At 40.0% G+C, this 24,415-nt stretch overlaps 1 protein-coding gene across 2 annotated transcripts in view; it reads left to right on the plus strand.

Annotated features, from left to right (window-relative positions):
* The window catches only part of Dolk (Dolichol kinase), a 40,401-nt gene extending 19,187 nt beyond the window's left edge, over nt 1–21,214 (plus strand). For both annotated transcript variants that reach the window (XM_076210197.1, XM_076210198.1), the window contains 3 exons: nt 5,386–5,639; nt 6,758–6,899; nt 16,429–21,214. In XM_076210197.1, the coding sequence (XP_076066312.1) occupies nt 5,386–5,639; nt 6,758–6,899; nt 16,429–16,917 (885 nt within the window). In that variant the 3' untranslated portion in view covers nt 16,918–21,214. The remainder of the gene's footprint in view (nt 1–5,385; nt 5,640–6,757; nt 6,900–16,428) is intronic.
* The last annotated feature ends 3,201 nt before the right edge of the window (nt 21,215–24,415 follow it).

Below are 24,415 nucleotides of genomic sequence, written 5' to 3' on the forward strand. Positions count from 1 at the left end.
TCTATTTTTCATTACGCTTTATAATCCACCAAGGCATTTACTCGCTTCTCTCATTCTACATTCTACCTCCACCTCCACTCCTCCCTTTCCTGCCACATTCACACCCAAGTATCTAAAACTATACACTTCCTCCAGTCTCTTTCCCTTAATACTCACTTCCAGTCTGCTGCCACACCCCTTGAACATCTCATCACCTTACTTTTACCCACATTTATCTTCAACTTCCCTCTTTCACACACTTTCCCAGACTCTGTCACAATATTCCTCAATCCATCCTCTGATCCTGCTACAAGTCCAGTGTTGTCCACAAACAACAGCTGGCTTATCTCCCACTTTTCTCCATTTTCTTTAACCATCTCCAATCACTGACCCACCACCATTGCATTTACCTCTTGCACCACCCCATCCATGTATAAATTGAACAGCCAGGGTGACATAACACATCCCTCAAACTACTCACTCTCTCCACTTCTAATCCAGACACAAACTCTACTACTCTCGTAAAAACTCTTGACAACTCCTAAAAGCTTTCCTCCTATCCCGTATATCTGCAATACCTCCCACAGTGCCTTCCTGTCTACCCTGTCATAAGCCTTTTCCAAATCCATAAAAGCCCAAAAAACATCCTTACCTTTTCCTATAGCTTTCTCACATACCTGTCTTCCCACAAAAATCTGATCTATGCAACATCTACCTGTCCTAAACTCACACTGTTCCTCACCAATTACTCCCTCTGTTCCTCACCTAATCCTCTCAATCAAGACCCTCCCATAAGCCTTCCCAACTACACTTAACAAGCTAATCCCTCTGCAACTACTACACTGACGCTTGTCCCCTTTTTCCTTGTAAAATGGAACCATACAGGCACTCCGCCAGTCCTCCGGCACTCTACCCTCTCATAAACAAATATTAGATAACCTCACCAACCAGTCCACCATCACTGTACCTCCTTTTTTCTGACATTCTGCATGACATCCATCCAGAGCAGGTGTTTTACCTATATATGGCAAACATTAAAGGAACCAATACAGAGCCCTGTTCAAATTCTTGTCACCAAGTTCCACTCTCATTTTTCTCCCACTCAAGTAATCTTTCATCCATTCCAGTAGCTTACCTGTAGCTTATTCCAGTAGCTTATTCGTCCTATTATTTCAATTTTTCTTATTAGCTTTTTATATAGTACTTTGTCAAAAGCCTTCTGCAAGTCCAAGAAGGCACAATCTGCACAGCCATCTCTTTCTTGTATTATTTCTATTAATCTTGAATAAAAACATATTAAGTTTGTGGTACATGATCTTCCATTTCTAAAATCAAATTGTTTAGGGTTTAGTGTTTTATTCTCTTCCAAGTACTTGATCCATTTGTTCCTGATAACCTTTTCACATATTTTTGCTAATGTGCTTGTAAGGGATACTGGATGAGATGGATGGATGGGGTGAAAGGGGCATTACAAAAGAGAGGAATGTCTGTTGAGGAAGGATGGGAGAGGACAGAAGATAGGGGTGAATGGAGAAGGGTTGTGTATGGATGATGCTGTGATGCATGAGGGGGAGTGGGTGGGGGATGGGGGTGAGGAAGTATGTATGAGAAAAAAATTGACACACCCTGAAGGGATTTCTCCCCATCTTCTCCTTTTCTGCATGAGGGGACGTAGAGGAGCGGGGTCTCCGAATTTATGAAGCAGCCTTGCTGTGTCTAGCGACACTGCTTCTGACCCAGGGCAGTGGACAGGATGCAGGGATGACCCGTCATCCAGGAGGTGCCAAGATAAGAGGGAGGGAGGAGGGTGGAGGGGAGTGGAATATGTAGGGAATGGAATGGGTGGGAGTGGTTTCTATGACTTTCTTTTTGGCTACCCCCCGTGTAAGGGGGAAAAAGCCTTTGGTATATATATGTGTATATATATCGGTATGATGTTTGTATTTTTTCAGTCTTGCAATACCTTTCCCTCTCTGAGTGAGAAATCTATTATCTTGTATAATTTGTCCGTTAGTTCATCTATACATTCCTTCAATATCCAATATGCAATTCCATCCAGTCCATGTGATTTTCTAATGTCTAGGTTTCTTATTTGATCTCTTATTTCTTTCTGTGTTACCTTTATTTCTTTCATTTTGGGGGATCTTTCTCATTGTCCATCTTCCCAAATTTGTGAGCTCTCAGTTGTAAAAACAGACCTGAAATGTCTGATCATAACTTAAGCCATTTCTATGTCATCTATATATTCTTTATCCCCTTCATGCAGTTTCACTATTTCATGTTTGTGTTTTTGTTTATCATTTACATATCTGTAAAAGAGTTTAGGTTGATCCTTGTGTTTGTCTATTATATCTTTTTCATAGTTTCTTTTTTCTTTCCTGTATATATTCACATATTCATTCCTAAGTTTTATATATGTTTGCCATATTGGTGCTTTTTTGTCTTTTTTCCATCTTTTCCAGGCTTTATCTCTTTTATCTTTAGCCTCACTGCACCTTTTGTTATACCAACACTTTATATAAATCTCTTTTGTTTCTTCTTTGGTACATATTTATCAATTCCTTCCTTATACTTTCCATTTCTCCTCCATCTTTGTTTCCTCTTTGGAAAATTTATCCCAGTTAGCATTTTGAAAAAAAATTCCAAGTTTTGCAAAGTCTGTTTTGTTGTACATTAATCTTCCTTCTATATGTTTTTCATTTCTTCTCACGTCGTTTTTTTTCTTTTAGTTCAAACTCTATTAGTATGTGGTCACTCTTCCCAATTGGTGTCTTATACTCCATTTTGTTCACGATATCAGGTTCAGAAGTGAGTATTAAATCTAGTTTCGACAGCTCTTCATTGTTTCTATATCTAGTATTTTCCTTAACCCATTGTGTTAAGGTATATCTGATAGTCAAATCCAGTAGTGTGTTGCTCCAGGGTTCTTCTCCCCCTTTATTGTCATTTCTTCCCAGATTATTTCCTTTGCTTCAAAGTCACCCATAATTACTATGTTACCACCCTCTTTGGTTTGGTATGAGAGGTAAATGCAAGAGTAATGGGCCAGGGATTGGAGATAAAGAAAATGGAGAAAATTGGGAGATAAGCCAGTTGCTGTTTGCTGATGACACTGTGCTTGTGGCAGGATGAGAGGAGGGATTAAGGAAGTTAGTGACAGTTTGGGAAGGTGTGATAAAAGCTAAGGTGATAAGATGTACAAGGAGAGAAAGTGGCACCAGACTGGAAGTGAGTATTAAGGGAGAGAGACTGGAGGAAGTGGATAGCTTGAGATACTTGGGTGCGAATGTGGCGGGAAAGGGAGGAGTAGAGGTAGAGTGTAGATTGGGAGAAGCAAGTAAATACCTTGGGGGGTTAAAAAATGTAATGAGAAATAGACATTTGGGAATGGATGCTAAGAGGAGATTGTATGAAGGGGTGATTGTGCAGACAGCATTGTATGGGGCAGAAACATGGAACATAAGAGAGGAAGAGTTTAAATGTGTCCTACAGAGAAAACCCTCCTATACCTGACAAGAGCCCCACTGGCATGCCTGAGCTCAGAACACCATCTTGTATTAAAACAGTACCAACACAAAATAGGCTAAGCCTGACCCTAAATTAAAACTACCCTAGGTGCAACCACTACACAGAAGACACATAACATCTCATATTACAAGTACAATACCCCACACTAACAATTCCCAAACATCAACATAATATCTCTTCCCCAAGTGACTTATGGCTCTGTCCAGGGGCTGTTGCCAATTTCCTGGAGGAGGATGCTCTTCTGCAAGGGAGACCAGGAGTAGCAGATTGATTGATTTATCTTTTACTCCTCATATTCTTCCCTAGTCCAATGTTGCGTCCAATCCTTCTATGTTCACATCCTCTCTTATTGTACCACCTTCACCTCTTCATCCCACTATTCACTATTCTTTTTATTTACTCTTATCCTCATCACACATACCATCTTTGTACACTTTGTCACTTCCTCCTTAAAACATATTCTTCTTCTACCTCCTTTCTCTCCCTCACCAGTTTCTGGTATTCCTTCTCTTTTTCCTTCTCATCTAATTTGTTTACTCTCAGCACCTCTCTGCCTCCCACCCGTTTCCTCTTTCCTCTTCCTCCACTCTTACTCTCTGTTCTACCCTGTCAATCACCTTTCTGTCCACCCTTACCCATGCAAACTTACGCTTGGTTGGCTTCTTAAGCACTGTGTTTACTATTATCAACTTCCTTTCTAAATGCATCTCCAACATCATCTCTCTACAAAGATTCTTACCAAAGTTTCCTACTAATCCATTCATTGACTCATTGACACGACTAAGTTCACTTTTCTCTCCAAACTCCCTAAATCTTCATTTAAATCTATGAAAAAAGATTCCCTTTTCCTTTAACTTTTTGGTCCTGCCCTGAGATTGTTGCTGGCTTTCTGAAGGCCACAGGTCTTCTGCAGAAGAGACAGTGGGCAACATATTTATTGATTGATTCACTTTTCTCACTAGCAGATCCATATGCACTCACAAAATCCTACATCTCCCATCCCAATTTCACCATCACCCACATAAACCTTGGAGACATTTCCCTCCATTCCAGCTCATGCTTTACTATGTCATTACTAACCAGTAGAGTCACTCCTCTCCCTTAGCCCCTCATCACTCCGAACATTCTCTCTACCAAACTCACTAAATCACAATCACCCTTCCCATTTAACTTAGTTTCACTTAATTCTAACACATCCATGTTTTGTCTCACAAACCTACTCCATATCTCTTCCCTTTTACTATCATCTGTACAACAATCACACATATTTAATGGCCCAAATTTTAGGGTTCTACATGGATTTCTCCCTGACCCTCTACCTTGACTTCTTATAGAATGAACAAGTTTCACTAAGTGGAAAACATGCAGCCCCTCTGTGGGTGGCAGTGGTCCTTAGGCCCTATCACATATCTTTCTGGGAAGAAATTTTGGACTGTTGTCTGTTGCAGTAGTGTAGGACTGCATAGGGGAGAGGGGCAGTTTCCAGTTGTCAGCTCTCTTTAAATGAAAAAGTGTAAGAAATATAGTTGAAGTTGATAGAGATCTTGAGCCCAGTCCAGAGACAAAGTGCCCTTTGGGCTACACTTTCTGATGGAGATGAGGTTGTTGATTGGTTTTGAAAATGAGCAGTTTTGCTCTCCATCTTGCAGGGCCACTACATGCAGGTACTTGTCATTGGTTCTGCATCCTGTGTACTCCTTATAAAAAAAAAGTGTACCAGGATAGTTTACATTTATTTGAAACTATTTACTTTTTAATACCTGTAATTTTTTAAATCAAACCAATTTACTTAAGATGTGTACTAAATTAATTACATTTTTTATTCTAGGAAAATATTTTTCTTTATTTCAATGAATTTTTTTTATTCTTTTGAGACAGACGGCGGTATTGGCACTAACAGGCATGAGTGCCATTCTGTTCTGCTTCAAGACAATACGTCATCCCAAGTTTTTCTACCCTCTACTGATCATTTTTGCAAGCCTCGGTGTTGGGATGTCTTCCATTGTGATAAGGACATGGTCCCTGATTTGGCTGTTTGACTACTTTACTAAATCACAAATGAGGCTCATTATTGTTGGTGGCTCAAGTGTTTTGGCACTCATTGGAATTCTCTTCACTGCATGGGCAAGACGGTAATATATATATATATATATTTTTTCTTTCTTGTTCTGTGTGTGTGTGTGTATATATATATATATACGTTCATAAAGAGCTGGAGTCCAGGAGCCATGTTATCGGAAAAATTTTAAACACTGGACTCAGAGTAACAGAATTTAATTACCGACGTTTCGAACCCTGTCCAGGGTTCGTCCTCAGGGTTATACATTGTAAGCAAAAGGATTCAGTTATATAGTGTACCGTTGATCTCTGGGACAGGTCCACCAGATTGAACAGCAACATAGAGAAATGATTACAAAATTAACTATACTAGGCAAGAACATGCTGATACTAAAAGCAAAAAGCCTATCCATCATTCCTCAGTAGCTAAAAGACAAATCATAACAAACATGAACTAATCATGTCCTGCATGAACTGCAGAAATTAAATACAAGGTTTGCTAAAGTGTCACAAAAAGGGGCCACAGCAATTCAAAAGAACAAAAAGAATCAACTATCACACCCCGATGAAATGATACTGTACTCTTAGCTGCAATACAAATCATACAATAAAACAAAACCAAAACCTATTCCGAATGACAAAAGGAAATTTAAATGGGGAGGGTGTCAGGAGTGAAGAGAGGACAAGGGAGAGAATGGGGTGCCTATATTAGTAAATGAAGAGATAGGTAAGCATGTGGTGGAGTGGAAGGAGATTTCTTCTAGGTTAATGTTGATGAAGGTGAAACTGGAAAGGGAGATGTGGATCTTTGTAAGTGCATATGGGCCTGGTAATGAGAAGAATGTAGAGGAAAAGGAGGCTTTTTAGATATATTTAAATGAGTGCTTAGAAGGTTTAGGGAAAATATCAGTGTAGTGGTATTTGGAAATCTTAATGCTTGAGTAGGAAATGAACCATCTGCACCTTTTACCTTTTTTTCTCTACTTGATTTGCCTCCTCTTCCTTTTTTAATTTCTTTCCAAACTTGGAAAAAATTAAGATTTATTGAGACCTCATTTTGTGCAAATACAGCCTCTTAACATATTAAATTGCCTTATATTAGCTAGGACAAACTAGACTAAAGGGCAAATGGGCCAAAATTTCATATGGTTTTATGTTTGTATCAAACTAAATATTCTTTTGCCCTTGTCAGGTACCGAGACACTCCCACCACTGTGATACGCAAATTGTACCATGTCATTGTAGTTTGCATCTTTACACCTGGCATTCTCCTGGACTCACCATTCACCTTCTTCATTTCTACTGCAGCTATGATGTTATGCATCTTCCTTGAGGTGAGTGCTGAGCATTTTCAGGATTCATGTTTATTATGTCTGCTACACATTGTACGTACCTCAAGTAACCATCCCAATAAATAGATATATAGAATTTTTATTTGAAGAAAGAAAGATTTTAAGGATGTTTGTAAATGTAGAAGGCAGAGGTGGATGGAGTGAATGTGAAGGGACAACCAAGGATGAGATGGATGGATGCATGGAGTAATGAGCAAGAGTGGGGTGTCTTTTGAGGAAAGAAGGGAGAAGACAAGATAGGGATGAGTGGAGAATGGCCGTGTATTGATGATACTGTGATACATGGAAGGGAGTTGGTGGGGGATAGGGGTATTAGGGAGTGGTTATGTGTGAATGATGTTTTGATGCAGCCCTAAGGAATTTATTCCCATCTTCTCTTTTTCTGCATGAGGGGACAGAGAAAGGGGGGGGCGGGTTCACTGATTAAATGAAGCAGCTTTGCTGTGGATGTGCTGTGTCTTGCTGCATTGCTTCTAACCCAGGGCAATGGGTGAGATACAGGGATCACCTGTCATCTATGAGGAGCCAAGATGAGAGGGAGGGGTGGTAAGTGGTAGTGAAATTATGCCTTTTGATTTTGGCTACCTCCCTTGTAAGAAAGAAAAATGCCCTTGGTATATGTACATACCTTTGAAAGGGGCAGGGCATTGCTGTACGATTAAGCAGTGGTTATAAACCAGCCCTGGCTCTCAGGCCCTCTTGTGGAAGAGCTGTACCTCACTGCATTGCCTTTGACCCAAACAGTGTGATGGGGGGGTGGGGGTGGGATAGGCCAATATTTGATCCTTGAGTTGATGAGATGGAAAGGATGATTAAATGGATTTTGATTGTGTATGATGAACTGTTGTATTGACTTCATGTTATTGTGCAGTTGTGATTGCACAGTAGCATGCAACCTGTTTTATGGACTATTTTGGGATGCCCCTATAGAACAGAGGTACATATCACTTGTTTGTGCTAGAGTAGAATCTCTACTCCTAGAGGAATTATGCTACTTTTTGTTCTACAACTATCTTCCTTTAGGCTGTTCCCTTGAATCAGTCTTTTACCACTTCATTGAGTCCACCTTTTTTTTTTTTTTTTTTTTTTTCCTATGGTAGAAGGAAGAAAGAGTTTAGTCACTATGATTCTCATGCAAGGTATAAAAGGTAGCAAAGTGGGACAGAATGATGGGACTAAGGACCCTCTGAGCATGAGTCCCATGTGCTAACCTTACTGCTGCTCTGAATGTATAAAAGATTCAATAATCTGGTACCCAGGAATTAGGCCAACTGAACACTGCAACCCTGAAGCCTGTTTTCTACTAATCCCAACATTACCCAAGAGCATGGCAGTACTGAAACTTGTTCACTTAGCCATTGTAACTATTAAGGAACAACTAGTAGCAGTGATGTAATTCAAATAATCAAGCCTGGCCATTAGGAATGGACTCACACTCAGAGGGTCCTATATTCGAAACTTCATGACAGCCAGAATTTATTATTTGAATAACATTGCTGCTACTAGTGATTTGTTCCTTAACCTCTTCAATACGAGTCAAATTTTCACATGCAATATTGAATGCCTGAGGTACAGTGATTGATCCATCACTGTACTCACGCTATAAAATATAAAGTCACTGCTGCATTACTCATTCTCTTTCACTGAGTAATGATAAATAGAGAAAACATGATCAAACCACTTCACAGAATTCAGGGGTTATTCAGCTACAACTACAAAATAATTATAATCAAAATGCCAACACCGGCATCCTCGTATACTCACACCTCATAACACGTACGTAGGTCTCATTGTATGGAAAAGGTTAATAGTTACAGTGGCAAAGCAAATGAAGGCTTCAGTGCTGCCACACTCTCAGGTGACACTGGGATTTGTAGAAAACAGGCTTCAGGTCTGTAGCATTCAGTCGACCTAATTCCTGGGTATCAGAGTAGGTATCAGGTTATTGAATCTTTTGTATGTTCAGAGTGGTGGAATGGTTAGCACATAGGATTCATGATCTGAGGGTCATGCATTCAAAGCATTGCAACGGCTGAGCTTGATTATTTTTCAGATATGTGGGATTGGGGGAAAGCTGTTAAAGACAGTCAGTAGTTTTTATGAGAGTAGTAGAGCCTGTGTTAGAATAAGAAATGGAGAGAGTGAATGGTTTAAGGTAAAGGTGGGCCTGCATCAGGGATGCATCATGTTGCTGTGATTATTCACTGTGTATATAGATGGGGTGGTGTGGGAGGTAAACGTGAGGGTAAAGGGTAGGGGACTGGAGGTCATTAAAGAAAATGGAGAAAAGTGGGAGGTGAGCCAGATGTTGTTTGCTGATGACACTGCTTTTGTGGCAGGGTCAGAGGAAGGATTAAGGGAGTTAGTGACAGGGTTTAGTAAGGTATGCAACAGGAGAAAGTTGAAGGTAAATGTGGGTAAAAGCAAGGTGATGAGATGTATAAGGGGAAAGGATGGAAGCAAATTCAAAGTGTGTCTAAAAGGAGAGAGGGTAGAGGAAGTGGATGGCTTTAGGCATTTGGGGTTGTATGTGGCAAGAAAGGGAGGGGTGGAGGTGGAGGTAAATTGTAGATTGACAGAAGCAAGTAAATGCCCTAGGGGATTAAGAAGTGTTATGAGAAAAGGCATGTGGGAATGGATGCAAAGAGGAGATTGTGTGAAGGGGTGATTGTGCAGACAGCATTGTATGGGGAAGAAACTTGGAACTTAAGAGAGGCAGAAAGGAAATGATTATATGTGTTTGAGATGAAATATGTGAGAAGTATGGTAGGGGTTACTAAGTTGGATAGAGTGAGAAACGAGGTGAGGAGGAGAATGGGAGTGGAAAAGGAGATGGCAGATAGGTCTGATGAAAGATTATTGGGATGGTTTAGACACATGAAAGAATGAGTGATGATAGATTGGAAGAGGTGTGGAAGGCGTAGGTGGATGGACTAAAATTTAGGGGATGACTGAGGATGAGATGAACCTCTTCAGTACAGGCCAAAATCTCGCGGGCAGCATTAGCTGCCAGACGTACGATGTGTCGTAATAATACTCGCATCATAAAATATAGTCACCGCTTATATCGATCGTTCTCTCTTTCACCCGTGAATTTTGATAACCATAGAAAATGTGATGAAGACAGTTTATGTATGTCATTACGCAGGGGCAACTACAATAAATATAATCAAGATGCCGATATGGCAGCCTCGCATATCCACTTACTCCTCATGCCGCCTATGTATGCGGCACCGTATGGAAGGGGTGAATGGGGTGAAGGGGGCATTGAGCAAGAGGGGAATGCCTGTTTAGCAAGGAAGGGAGAAGGCAGGAGATAGGGATGAGTGGAGAGTGAATGTGTATAGATGATTCTGTTGTGCAAGGAAGAGAGGGACAGAGGATGGGGGTAGGGGGTGCTTATGTGTGAACGATATTTTGAGGCAGTCCAAAGGGACTTCTTCCCATCTTTTCTTTTTCTGCATGAGGGGGTGGAAAGGAGGGTCACCAATTAAGTGAAGTGGCCTTGCTATGGATGTCCTGTGTCTTGCTACATTGCTTCTAACCGAGGGCAGTCAGGGGGATACAGGGATGACCTATCAGAAGCTAAGATGAAAGGGGTGAAGGGGTGGATGATGGGAATGGAATGGGTATTTACCTAGTTGTATCTTAACCTCTTCAGTACGGGCCTTAAATCTCGCGGGCAGCAGCCGCTGCCAGCCGTACGACGTGTCGTAATAATACTCGCATCATAAAATATAGTCACCGCTTATATCGATCGTTCTCTCTTTCACCCGTGAATTTTGATAACCATAGAAAATATTATTAAAGACAGTTTAGAGAGTATGTAAAAACGCAGGGGCAACTACAATAAATATAATCAAGACGCCAATATGGCAGCCTCGCGTATCCACTTGCTCCTCATGCCGCCTATGTATGCGGCACCGTATGGAAGGGGTTAAGGGAAAGGGGTGTCCCGTCTTTGTATCTATATCCAGTTTGCTTTGAATTAAAAATAATTTTTGCCTTGTTCAAATCCATTCGTTTGAGACAAAAACTTTATAAAATTGCCTTATAATAAGTCCTTAAATGATATTTCGCAATTTCTATCACAGAAAGATATAAACTTTGTTTTTAGTTTTCCCAATAATTTGTCTAAGAAAATAGTTTATGTACATCAAAGACCTAGAGAAGAAATACATCAAGGTGTTTATAAACTTCCATGCTCAGATTGTGATAATGTATATTGGGGACAAACAGGTAGAGAATTACACACACGGCTCGGTGGCGGATTGGTAAGGCACTGGCCTCACAAGCCGGAGAACCGGGGTTCGATTCCCCGGCCGGGCGGAGATGAGTTGGGTTTGTCTCCTATCACGTGTAGCCCCTGTTCACCTAGCAGTGAGTAGGCACGGGATGTTAGTCAAGGAGTTGTGACCTTGCTGTCCCGGTGTGTAGTGTGTGAGTGGTCTCAGACCTACCCAGAGATCGGCAAATAATGAGCTCTGAGCTCACTGTCGTAGGGTGGTGTCTGGCTGTCTCGAACAGAGGCTGCAGCAGATCCGAGGTGAATACACCAGGATGAAAGAACACAAAAATTCAATCAAATATGCACAACAAAATTCCGCTGTCTTCCAACACGTAGACAAGGAAGGCCATCATATGGATTGGAACAAGGCAAAAATGATTTTTAATTCAAAGTGCAGTTTTAAAAGGAAAATAATAGAATCATCCTTGATAAATAAATGTCCTGATTTTAATATTTCAAATGGACAATGGTCACCTGAATGCATTACTACCTGGGCAGTCAACAAATTATTACCATCTTTGGTGAAGGCGGGTGACTTGCCCCACAAAGCATTAGACGCTACCTGAGTCCCACCCATGTTCCTTCTTCTTTCTCTGTACATAAGACATGCCTTTTGCTCCACTACTCTGTATTCCACTGAAGAGGATCACAGTCCGTGATTGAAATATATGGATATCATCTATTTCATTTCTTCTTATCCAACACAATGGGTTCTTGTTGAATTTTACGAATGTGTTATGACATTACTTTGTAGTTATATATATAAATATATATGTATGTATATATGTATGCACATGTATACTGTACATACTCCTTCATACAATGAGTAATGAGAAAATGTTAGGCTAGACATTAAATATGATTTGATCAAAATACTACTTCATTGTGAAGTACACATACATATATTTTATAAAATGACTAACTGGCAACTTTCTATATTTGTAGGTCTGAGTGCAGTGGTGAACTTGATGGAACCAGTCTGATTCAGTTTGCCAATCTGTGAACACTTGTCAAGATGTAGGGAAACATGGAGCAATGTTACACCATCAAATTTTGTGTTAAACTTAAGAAAACCAAACAAGAAGCTTATGGAATGTTAAAGGAGGCCTATGGGGATGAACAGATGAACCAAGCAAGTTTCTATCAGTGGTTTAACAGATTTTCTGAAGGAAATGAACAGGTTGAGGATGAACCCAAATCTGGAGCACCGAAAAGTGCATGCAAGGAGGAAAACATTGAGGAAGTGCAAAGGTTAGTGATGCAAGACCATCAAATATCTGTGAGGATGATATCTGAAGCTGTTGGTATTAGTATTGGCACAGTAGAGACAGTTCTGACCAAAGGTCTGAAGCTCCAAAAAGTCTGTGCCAAGTTCGTGCCAAAGATCCTCTCCGACGACCAGAGGCAGTTTCGTGTGGAATGTTGCACTGACATTCTCGAAATGATAGAAGCTGATTCAGGTTTCCTGAATAAGGTAGTGACTTGCAACAAGAGTTGGGTGTTCACCTACGACCCTGAGAGCAAATGTCAGGGTGCTCAGTGGAAGCACGCAACCTCCCCTAGACCCAAAAAGGCAAAGATGAGCAGGTCGCAAGAGAAGGCAATGGTCATTCCTTTCTTTGACTCCCAGGGGCTCATTCATGTTGAATGGGTTCCTCAGGGTCAAACTGTCAATAAGGAATATTACCTTACTGTTCTGAAAAGGTTCAGGGAGAAGATGAGGAAGAAGAGGCCTCAGCAGTGGAGGAGTGGTCAGTGGTGGTTCCACCAGCACAGTGCCTCATGCCACAAGTCAACGCTGGTGACCACTTGGATGGTCAACAGGGGAATGAAACTGGTACAATACCCACCCTACAGCCCTGACCTAGCCCCTTGCAACTTCTTCCTGTTCCCACGCATGAAAGACAGCCTAAGAGGAACCAGATTCCAGTCAACAGAGGAGCTAAAAGAGGCATTGGAAAGCTACCTGAAGGGGCTACTTAAAAAGGACTTTGAGGAGGTCTTCCAGGATTGGGAGAGATGCATGCAGAAGTGTGTAGATACAAGAGGCAATTATTCTGAAAGAGACAAAGTTTTGTAAGCTTATGAAAATAAATAGTGTCTCTCCTGAAATTTTCTCATTGCTAATTGATTGTAGTAGTAGTAGTAGTATACACATTTCTTTGCTTCCTCATCCCACCACTCACTACCCTTCCTTCTATTTCCTCCCACCCTCCTTGTTCCACACACCATAAGGTGTGCAAAGATGGTGTGTGGAACAAGGATGGCGGGAGGAAATAGAAGGAAGAGTAGTGAGTGGTGGGATGAGGAAGCAAAGAAAGGTGTATAAGAGAAGATGCAGGCATTCATAGATTGGCTACAAATTAGGACAAGGGAATCTTATGAGAGGTACAAAGTAATGAGAAGAGAAGTCAAGCATAAGATAAAGGAAGCTAAGAGGAGAGCAGATGTGAAATGGGGTAAGAGTATGATGTGTGTGGAACAAGGATGGCGGGAGGAAATAGAAGGAAGGGTAGTGTGGTGGGATGAGGAAGCAAAGAAATGTGTATAAGAGAAGATGCAGGCATTCATAGATTGGCTACAAATTAGGACGAGGGAATTGTATGAGAGGTACAAAGTAAAGAGAAGAGAAGTCAAGCATAAGATAAAGGAAGCAAAGAGGAGAGCAGATGTGAAATGGGGTAAGAGTTTGACAGAAAATTTTGAAAGTAATAAAAAGATGTTTTGGAAGGAAATTAAAAGAGAAAGAGGAGGTGAATCAAGTAGAGAAGAAAAGGTAAAAGGTGCAGATGGAGAGATGATAATGGAAGAGAAGGCAGTGAGAGGAAGGTGGGCAGAATATTTTAGGGAGTTGCTAAATGTGAAGGAGGATAGGGAGGGAAAGGTAGTTGCAGTGGGAAGTGTGAGTGTAGTAGTTTCAGAGGAATCGGCTTGTTGAGTGTAGTTGGAAAGGCGTATGGGAGGGTCTTGATTGAGAGGATTAGGAGAGGAACAGAGGGAGTAATTGGTGAGGAACAGTGTGGGTTTAGGACAGATAAGGGTTGTGTAGATCAGATTTTTGTGGTAAGACAGATATGTGAGAAAGCTATAGGAAAAGGTAAGGATGTTTTTGGGGCTTTTATGGATCTGGAAAAGGCTTATGACAGGGTAGACAGGAAGGCACTGTGGGAGGTACTACAAATATATGGGATAGGAGGAAAGCTGTTAAGAGCACTCAAGAGTTTTTATGCGAGTAGTAGAGCTTGTGTTAGGATTAGAAATGGAGAGAGTGAATGGTTTGAGGTAAAGGTGGGACTTCGTCAGGGATATGTTATGTCGCCCTGGCTGTTCAATCTTTACATGGATGGGGTGGTGCGAGAGGTGAAGGCAAGGGTGGTGGGTCAGGGGCTGGAGATGATTAAGGAAAATGGAGAAAAGTGGGAGGTGAGCCAGTTGTTGTTTGCTGATGACACTGCTTGTAGCAGGATCAGAGGAGGGATTGAGGAAGTTAGTGACAGAGTTTAAGAAGGTTTGTGAAAGAAGGAGGCTGAAGATATATGTGGGCAAAAGTAAGGTGATGAGATGTACAAGGGGAGAGAGTGACACCAAGCTGGAAGTGAGCATTAAGGGTGAAAGACTGGAGGAAGTGGATAGTTTTAGACACTGGTGCGAATGTGGCAGGAAAGGGAGGAGTGGGGGTGGAGGTAGAATGTAGATTGAGAGAAGTGAGTAAATGCCTTGGTGGATTAAAAAGTGTAATGAGAAATAGACATCTGGGAATGGGTGCTAAGAGGAGGTTATATGAAGGAGTGATTGTGCCAACAGCACTGTACGGGGCAGAAACATGGAACATGAGAGAGGAAGAGAGAAGGAGTTTGAATGTGTTTGAGATGAAATGTCTGAAAAGTATGATAGGGGTCACTAGGCTGGATAGAGTGAGAAATGAGGAGGTGAGGAGGAGAACAGGGGTGGAAAGGGAACTGGGAGATAGGGTTGATGAAAGAATGTTAGGATGGTTTAGACACATGGAAAGAATGAGTGAAGAAAGATTAGTAAAAAAGTTGTGGAAGGCAGAGGTGGAAGGAGTGAATATGAGGGGGCATCCTAGGATGAGATGGATGGATGTGGTGAGAGGGGATTACAAAAGAGAGGAATGTCTGTGGAGGAAGGACAGGAGAGGACAGAAGATAGGGGTGAATGGAGAAGGGTTGTGTATAGATGATGCTATGGTGCATGAGGGGGAGTGGGTGGGGGATGGGGGGTGAGGAAGTATGTATGAGAAAAAAAATTGACACAGCCCAAAGGGATTTCTCCCTGTCTTCTCCTTTTCTGCATGGGGGGACGGAGAGGGGGGGTCACCGAATTTATGAAGCGGCCGTGCTGTGGATGTGGTGTGTCTTGCGGCATTGCATCTGACCCAGGGCAGTGGACAGGATGCAGAGATGACCCATCATCCAGGAGGTGCCAAGATAAGAGGGAGGGAGGAGAGTGGAATATATAGGAAATGGAATGGGTGGGAGTGGTTTCTATGCCTTTTTCTTTTTGGCTACCCCCCATGTAGGGGGAAAAAGCCTTTGGTATATGTATGTATATATATATATATATATATATATATAAATATATATATATAAATCACTCTTGGTTATTAAATGTATGTCACTATATAGATATATTTCTATATATATGTGTGTACAGTATATAGTTTGTCCCCTATGTCACTTCAGGGGGTCCCAAAGTGGGACTGATATCTCACCAAATTAGCTTCCCTCATTCTGTGGATGCATATATGTATTCTTGTAATCCTTTCCTTTCATGTACTTTGTACTGGAGATGTTATGTATGAGTGCTTTGCTTCATTTAGTTTCTTTCCCCGTGGCCACTCTTGCATAATTGAACACAAGTTACAAATGTTTCTTGTGTGTGTATATATATATATATATATGCAAAGTAGACCACTTGGAAAAAAGAAACTAACGAAGCAGAGCGCTTTCGTATATTACATCTTCAGTGCAACAAGTACTTGTTGCACTGAAGATGTAATATACGAAAGCGCTCTGCTTCGTTAGTTTCTTTTTTCCAAGTGGTCTACTTTGCATAAGTGAACACACGTACCCGTGTTCTTATTAGCATATATATATATATATATATATAATGAGTTAAGCTTCATTTTTCATTATATGATCTGAAAACAAATCCTTTGTTTCCAAAACGACTGAGTTAATCTGTGATCATTTTTCTTTTCAGGTCATAAGAGTAAATGGGATTACACCATTTGCTTCTCCCATCAGCGATGCATTTTCCTTCTTTCTCGATGAAAAGGACCGCGGGTCCCTCATCCTTAGCCATCTTTACCTTCTGGCAGGTGTTGCAACACCCCTGTGGCTCTCACCTTGTCCCCTCAGTGAAGCCACTCCCCGAACAGCACTACCTCTGTTGGCAGGGGTGTTGTCAGTAGGCATCGGTGACACTGCAGCTTCCATTGGTGGCACCTACTTGGGTAAACACAAGTGGGCAGGTACAAAAAGAACAGTGGAAGGCAGTATTTGTGGAATAATTGCTCAACTTTGTCTTGTTGTTCCTCTTGGAATGCTTGGTCATGTAGAGCTTTCATCTTTACTTTTAACTCGCGTGATAATTTCAACTACTTTGACAGCTGTAGTAGAAGCATTTTTGGAACAGGTGGACAACATTGTTCTGCCATTGCTTCTGTACACACCTCTAATGGATCCATAGAGAGAAAACTCGAAATTGTGATGTCCCTATACATGAATCTGATCCAGCCACTTTGAAATTAAATCTTAAGTAAAAGAACTATGATGATTTACTACGTGTGATGATGGACCCAGCAGGTAGATTTAGAGTAGCTTTTAAGTGTCATTCAGTTCCTAATTGTTGTTTTTAGCATTATTTTATTGTTATTGTTATTACTGTAATACTTCTTTATGTTGATATTTTGTCATTACTCAAAATAGTTTTTATTTTTATGATTTTGTTAAATACTTTGGTTTGGTTAATGCCAGGAAATGTAGATCTACCCCAAGAAATGGGGTAGATCCTGAGCTACCGTATATACTCGTCTATAGGTCGAAATCTTAAGGAATTTTTTTTAGGCCAAAACCTAGGGGTCGACCTATACACAAGTAATAATCTTGTTAGGTTGAAATCCAGACATGACAAGAAAGGCTAGGAAGAACTCTTACCTTTTCTTTAGGTTCAGAAATCAAAATATTTACCTACTAAATACTACCAGTAAACAATGGGTGCATAAAATACACGGTACGTACTAAAACATGTAAAATTCCTTCTAGATACGGTAACCCCATACTGTGGTTTTACCTGTTTGTTAAATTTCTTAACACAGGCGAGCTTATTATATCATGTATACTATTACAGTACCCATAATTGTTTAAAAAAAATAATGAAATGCTGTGATATTCTCAAATTTATTTATTTATTTTTTTATAGTTTAGTTTCGACCATGGGCGCAATATAGCAATAGAAAATTAATCATTAATTTTATAAATTAAAATGTATCAACGTAATATGCAATTTTGTGGGCGGAAGTGAAAATGAAAAATACCTTGCCACAAGCATAGGATCGGAACACCATCTTGTCTGTCAATTGACGGCCTCGGTGCTTCCGACAGTACCTCGCCAGGTACATTTTCTTGAAGGAATGTTATGGAGCGGAGATACATGCATTCCTTCAAGCTGCAAGAACTTTGTATAGCCAGCAAGCTAAGTGGTTGAAAAGCCCGCCAACTTCTCATTTCTTCGTTGTCGGCATGTATCATAACAAATATGACGTACTATTCGTCCGACACGGCTTCATTACTTACGAAATGTTTTAGCATCTTTCTTGTTTTTTTATTTCCGATCACAAAATTGCATATTACGTTGATACATTATAATCTACAAAATTAATAATAAATTTTTATTGCTATGTTGCGCCCTTGGTCGAAACTAAAAATTTACCCAAATTTAGCTTTCTACATGGTATATGTTATTGTTACCATTACCAAAACAATGCATGGATCTCACCATCACGAAAACAAACTGTTCAGTATTGCCAACTTGTTACTGTTACAGTGACACATGGTATAATCCTAAATATTTTAACTGAAATCCACCAAAATCGTTTTCCTTGATGTCGTCATCTTCACCACCAAACAGCTCCTCCCACTCACTTCTGTGTCGAGTATCGTCATACGAATCAACCTCATCAGCCATAGGAACATCAACATCATCTTTCTCCTCCACATTATCATTAGCCTGATCATCCGCCCAGTTGAGATTACAAGACTAACTCTGAGTGTTGGTTAAATTTTTTTTCTAACGAAACACGCCTAGCCAGTTTATTCCGAATACCGTACTTGGTAATCTACCGTACTTGGCAATCTGTTCAAGTTTTTCACTCCGCTGAAATGGCAATTTCAGTGAAACTTATTAAATATTAAAATCAGTGAACTTGAAAAAACATAAACCAGAATACATCAGAATTAATGAAGTGAAAAAACCATAATAATCAATTGCTATACCAGGCAAGCCATGCTACTTCAAAGCATTAAGGCAGTGGAATGCAATCAGCACCAAAAACAAAAACAAACCACTCGACCTATACATGAGGTACATGGAAAATTCCAGATTTGCCAAAAATGGGGGGTCGACCTATACACGAGATTGACCTATAGACGAGTATATACGGTAATTAAAAGTAATATATATGTATATATATATATATATATATATATATATATGTATATATATATATACATATATATATGTGTGTGTGTATATGTATACATATACACACACACGTATATATATATATATATACACCCACTCCTCGTTTAACGACCTACTCGGTTAACGACAACTCGGAGTAACGACGGGCTTTATGACATTCGTTTAACGTAAATCTCCCAAAGTTACGACGTCGTGTACGATAATTAAGTTGGCTGAGGCAAATTTGTATGATGTTATAAATGAACTTGTATGGTGGATATTACCTGTGAGGTAAAGTGTTCTGAAGCTTAGGTCTATATTACCATCCTGCAAGCTGAAAAAACTACCTGGGATACAGTATATACCGGTAGTGGTAAATTTTTAGTTTCGACCAAGGGCGCAATATAGCAATAGAAAATTAATTATTAATTTTGTAAATTTTAATGTATCAACGTAATATGCAATTTTGTGAGCGGAAAAAAAAGGTGCTAAAACAAATTTCGTAAGTAACAAAGTCATGTCGGACGAATGGTACACCATGTTTGTTATGATAGATGCCGATGTCGAAGAAATGAAAGGATGATAAATTCGTCTAACCTAAACTAAACTAACCTAACCTGTGTTTGATAAATCATTACCTGCAAATTAAATGTCATCCGGCTCGTCCTCGTTGTCGTCATGAGAGACGTTGGCAGACGACAAGATGGCGTCCCGATTCTATGCTACCGACTTCGTTCATTAGCATATTTTCTTGTAGCATGGTATTTTTTACTTTCATTTCCGCCCACAAAATTGCATATTACGTTGATACATTTTAATTTACAAAATTAATAATTAATTTTCTATTGCTATATTGCGCCCATGGTCGAAACTAAAAAAAATACCCCGGTATTCAATATGGAATGTCAGCATATGCGGATTTGGTCATATACGGTAATTTCAGGAACCTAACCACCGTAAATAAACAGTAAATAAAGCTTTAATGTACTGTATAAAAGAGGGAAAATACACGAAAATAAAGATACATGTATTGCTGGACATTGTACATACAGTACATGTACGTATATGTATACACTTTCGCTTAACGACCAATTCGGTTAACGACGGCGCGCTGGTCCCAATTGTCGTCGTTAAACGAGGAGTGGTTGTATATATATATATACACACATATATGTGTATATATGTGTATGTGTGTACATATATATATATATATATAATATATAAACCTCCAATATTGAAAATGAAAAGTTCTGAAACCTAGAAAATTCTGAATTCCAGAAACACCTCCCACTATTTGTGTATATTTCCAAAAGACATTTTCATTCTGAATATTGGGGACTGAATTTCACAGATTCCAAATAGAGAACAGTTTGTCATTAAGTCTATTGGTAAATCAGTTCATCATTTTCAATCCAACAATACCTTTTAAAGATATTGTTTGTCAAATTAAATAGGTTTTTTAAAATGGGAACAGACCCTTGACAAAAGGAGTTAATATCTAAAATTACTTGAGTTATCTTCTGCTGTCCTCAGATTATATTGGACCTCAGTGGTGACTCATTGGGAAATGAAACAAAGAACTGCAAATATGTACAATTCATTGTCAACATGCAGAAAATTACCCATGCTGTGTTTTTAAGAGATTGTGCAAGTGGTCACTAGAGCCAGTTGTGGTGTAATCAGTAAGCACACCTGCCCAGACAGTGGGAGGTCATGGGTTCAATTCCCAGGCAGTGCCAACTTTTAAGCAATGCTCCCTATCACACATGGTATAATGAGTAGGATCCCTGCAGTAGTGCACATTCCCAGACTGGCAGAGGCCCAGGGAAGGGAGTTATGTGAGTGGTCACTAGAGGCTACCATAGGATAATCAGTTAGCATTCCTACCCAGGCAATTGGAGGTCCTGGGTTCAATTCCAGGGCAGTGCCAGCTTTTCAGTGATGCTCCTTATCTCACATGGTGCAGTGAGTAGGACCCCCACAATAGTGCACTTTCCTGAACTGGCAGAGGCCCAGGGTAGGGAGATGTATGAGTGGTCACTAGAGGCAGCTGTTGTGTAATCAATAAACACACTTCCCTGGACAGTGGGAGGTCCTGGGTTCAACTCCTGAGCAGTGCCAGTGATGCTCCATATCACACAGAGATAAAAGGATTGCAGATCTCTGGAATGTTGTGTGTGTTAACACTATACAGGGTGTTCAGGATAAATTTGACACTTTCGGAAAGGAATGGTGTTGGGTGGCATGACATGGCCTTCACTGGAACAAAGAAGAGAAAGAGGAGATCTACTGACTATTTATAGAATCATAAGATAGAGATATTTTATTAAAATGGGACAATGGAAAAAACAAGAGGACATGAAAAGAAACTCAAAAAGGATAACTATAGAAGAGATCTGAAAAAAATAGCTTCCCACATAGAGTGGTGGATACCTGGAATAAATTAGATAAGGAACCAGTGTGTGCAAACACTATTCAAGATTTTAAGAAAAAAACTTGATGTTGAAATATACAAAGTCAGGTTACCACGAGCATAGATCCCTTCTCATATAATACAACTAGGGAAATACAGTTTGAGGGAACTTGATCTTCATGAAATGCAGGACTTCATGTGGACTGTAGGCTAGCCACCTTTTGTTCTGTGCATTGTGCAACTGGTACTGGCAGAAGTTCTTCTTGTCTGAGAAGAACTAGAGCATCCCCAACTCGACTGGGTGTTTGACTTTGTTGAGGAGTTTCTTGGCTTTAGTAAGGCGGTTCTCTTAGGCCTTGGCAGTGAGTAGTTGGCCCTTGTGTCTCTTGTATAAAGAGTAGCAAAGATCCTCACTCAATGCTTTCTTCATAGTCACCACTCCAATGCCCATCTCTCTCACCAAGGTCTGCATTGCCTTGTCTGGATCTTGTCCCACCTCTTTTGGCAGCTTCTCAACAAATTTTGTTGTGCAGACAGAGTCAGAATGCCTGCTATGATCCTGCTAGCCACTGCTTCCACATCTCCATTGCAATTCTCCAGCTCACATCTCACAGCCTTCATGGTATTCAAGGAGCACTGAGCTGCAGCTAAGATTTCTGAATTTTCTAATCCAACATGAATCATCATGATGCAGGTTTCTCTCTTCCAATATTCTGGTGCTTACCAGTTTTCCATGCTCTCTAGCTTTTACACCCACCAATAGTACACAGAATCAGCTATCCAAAGCACTTTACTGCTGTTAAATACTTCAAATGGTTCTGAAATGACAGAAGATAAAAAAAATTATCAAATTTATCCTGAACACCCTGTATGCTTGTATTTCTCCCATTTCATCTCACAATGAGCCACTAGTACTGGTCCTTTTCACAAACCATTCCATAAGTATAAGAAGAAAAATGAAAAAGGCTTCCTTTTTTTATCACTGTTACAAATTGTTGCCAAAACCATGACTTGGAGGCATAAGAAAGTGAAAAGGTTGTTGACATATTACCTGCCTTGTGTGATATTTAATTGCATTATGTCAGTTAATGAAACATGGTTATTTCAGTGTCACAAATCTATTAGATCTCCCAGTCTTGTACATAAAATCAGTTTTATAAACAGTTTTGAGTCTGATTATATTGAAAAATGATTGTGATGCTATCAGGATACATGGAATGCCAAGTCAGAATTCCAGCCAAAGATATTTTTTTCCTAGTTGTGAGGAGTGCGCCTCAATTTTGTATTGCCAATGATCATATAGTAGTGTAAGTTGGTCATAACAGAGTCAATATGTATTGATAACAATTTTGTTCATCGTTTATTTTTGTTATTCACAAGCATCATCTCTCACACACCAATAGTATAAGCTCTACATGGTCAGGATTATTAGTATAATGATAATTGTTGCCTCAAATTTCACCAGCTGAAAACCAACAGCCCCACAGTAGCTGGCAACAGTCCCTAGGCCCTTCCATAAATCTTGTTGGGAAAAAATATTGAACTGTTATCTGTGGTGTATATATGCAGGGCTGTTTCTTTCACTGGCTTATAGTAGTAGGAAGAGGAAAACAGTCAGCAGTTGTTGGCTTTTCTTATGTGAAAACATGAAAGAAATACATTTGAAGTTGATGGAGAGATCATGGGCCCAGTCTGGAGATCAAGGCTGCACTTCCAGGTGGAAGAGTGTTGATAGATTTTAAAGACAGATGACAGGGAAATCTTTCTCTTACATCTATCATTGTTGGTCTTTCATAATAACTAGGTTTACTTAATATTGCTTATAGATATTTATTATCCTAGAGCTCCTGAAACCATACACTGTTCTGGACACTGTTTCACACATTGAAAATGTTTGTACTTCAACATTTCCAGAGGGCTTTCCTTGGTATGTGCTCAGTTACAAGACATGTTCCCAATTATTGATTGAAATTTGTTAGTGAGAGAGCAGGTCAGAGGAAGGTCTAAGGTAGTCAATGATGGCATTTGGGAAGGTATGCAATAGGAGGAAATTGAAAGTAAATGAGGAGAAAAGTAAAGTGATGAGATGTACAAGGGCTGAGGGTGGCAGTGAGTTAGAATTAAGTCATAAAGGGTAGAGGCTAGTGGAAGTGGATAGCTTTGAATATTAAGGATTACTTGTAACAGGAAATGGAAGAGTGAGGGTTTAGGTAAACTGTAGTGAGGGAAGCAAGCAAATGTTTTGAGGGAATGAAAAGTGTCATGAAAAATAGGTATCTGGGAATGGATGCAAAAAGGGGTAATTGGGGAGGCATGGATAACACCCTTTATCCACAAATATCTAAGAGATTTATAAAGGGGAAACAAATGGGTGTGGGATGGGTGGCTATCTACCCCTTATAAGATGGAAAAAGCCTTTTGGTGTATAGATTGGCAGATAGAATATTGATGCTATCTTATTCCAAACAGAGATATCTGCCAGGTATGTACAGTATATACCAGTGGTCTTTTCCTTGTAATGGGTTAGGCTGAGTCAAAGCATGGTATGACATGTCATAAGATAAAAATACATGAAGGAGATGCCCAGTCCCCTCCCTTCCCTCCTTTTAGTTGCCCTTTATGACACACATGGGAACACAATACTATTATTCTTTTCTTCCTACCACTTGAGCATGAAAAAGAAGAGATTGTGTCCAAGTAGTGATATATGAGGGATTTAAGAACAGCAGAAACTAGGGATAGTAAAAGTTAAAAAGTGGATCTGTGAGTAGAAATTTATTTCCAAACATAGTGTCCTACACATTAGTTACTAAACAGCATGAGTGACCTTGATGCAGTTTTTTAAGATGAGTTCAGGGTCATGAGTGAAATGACATTGTATAATATGTAATGAGGAATTTACTTGGTATGAAACAGATAAGCTAACCCACAACTATGGTAATGTTGTAAGGATCAGTCAGTTCAATCCATTGCCCCTGGTCTCTTGCAGAAAACCTGTGCCCTCAAGGTAATTGGCCTTTGGGTGGAACTGTAAGTCAATTAGGGAAGATATATTGTGTTGATGCCTAGGGATTGTTGCCATTTGTTGTAAGT

Source organism: Oratosquilla oratoria, chromosome 27, assembly GCF_046742065.1.
Source record: "Oratosquilla oratoria isolate Oo_2021 chromosome 27, ASM4674206v1, whole genome shotgun sequence".
NCBI classification, from domain to species: domain Eukaryota; kingdom Metazoa; phylum Arthropoda; class Malacostraca; order Stomatopoda; family Squillidae; genus Oratosquilla; species Oratosquilla oratoria.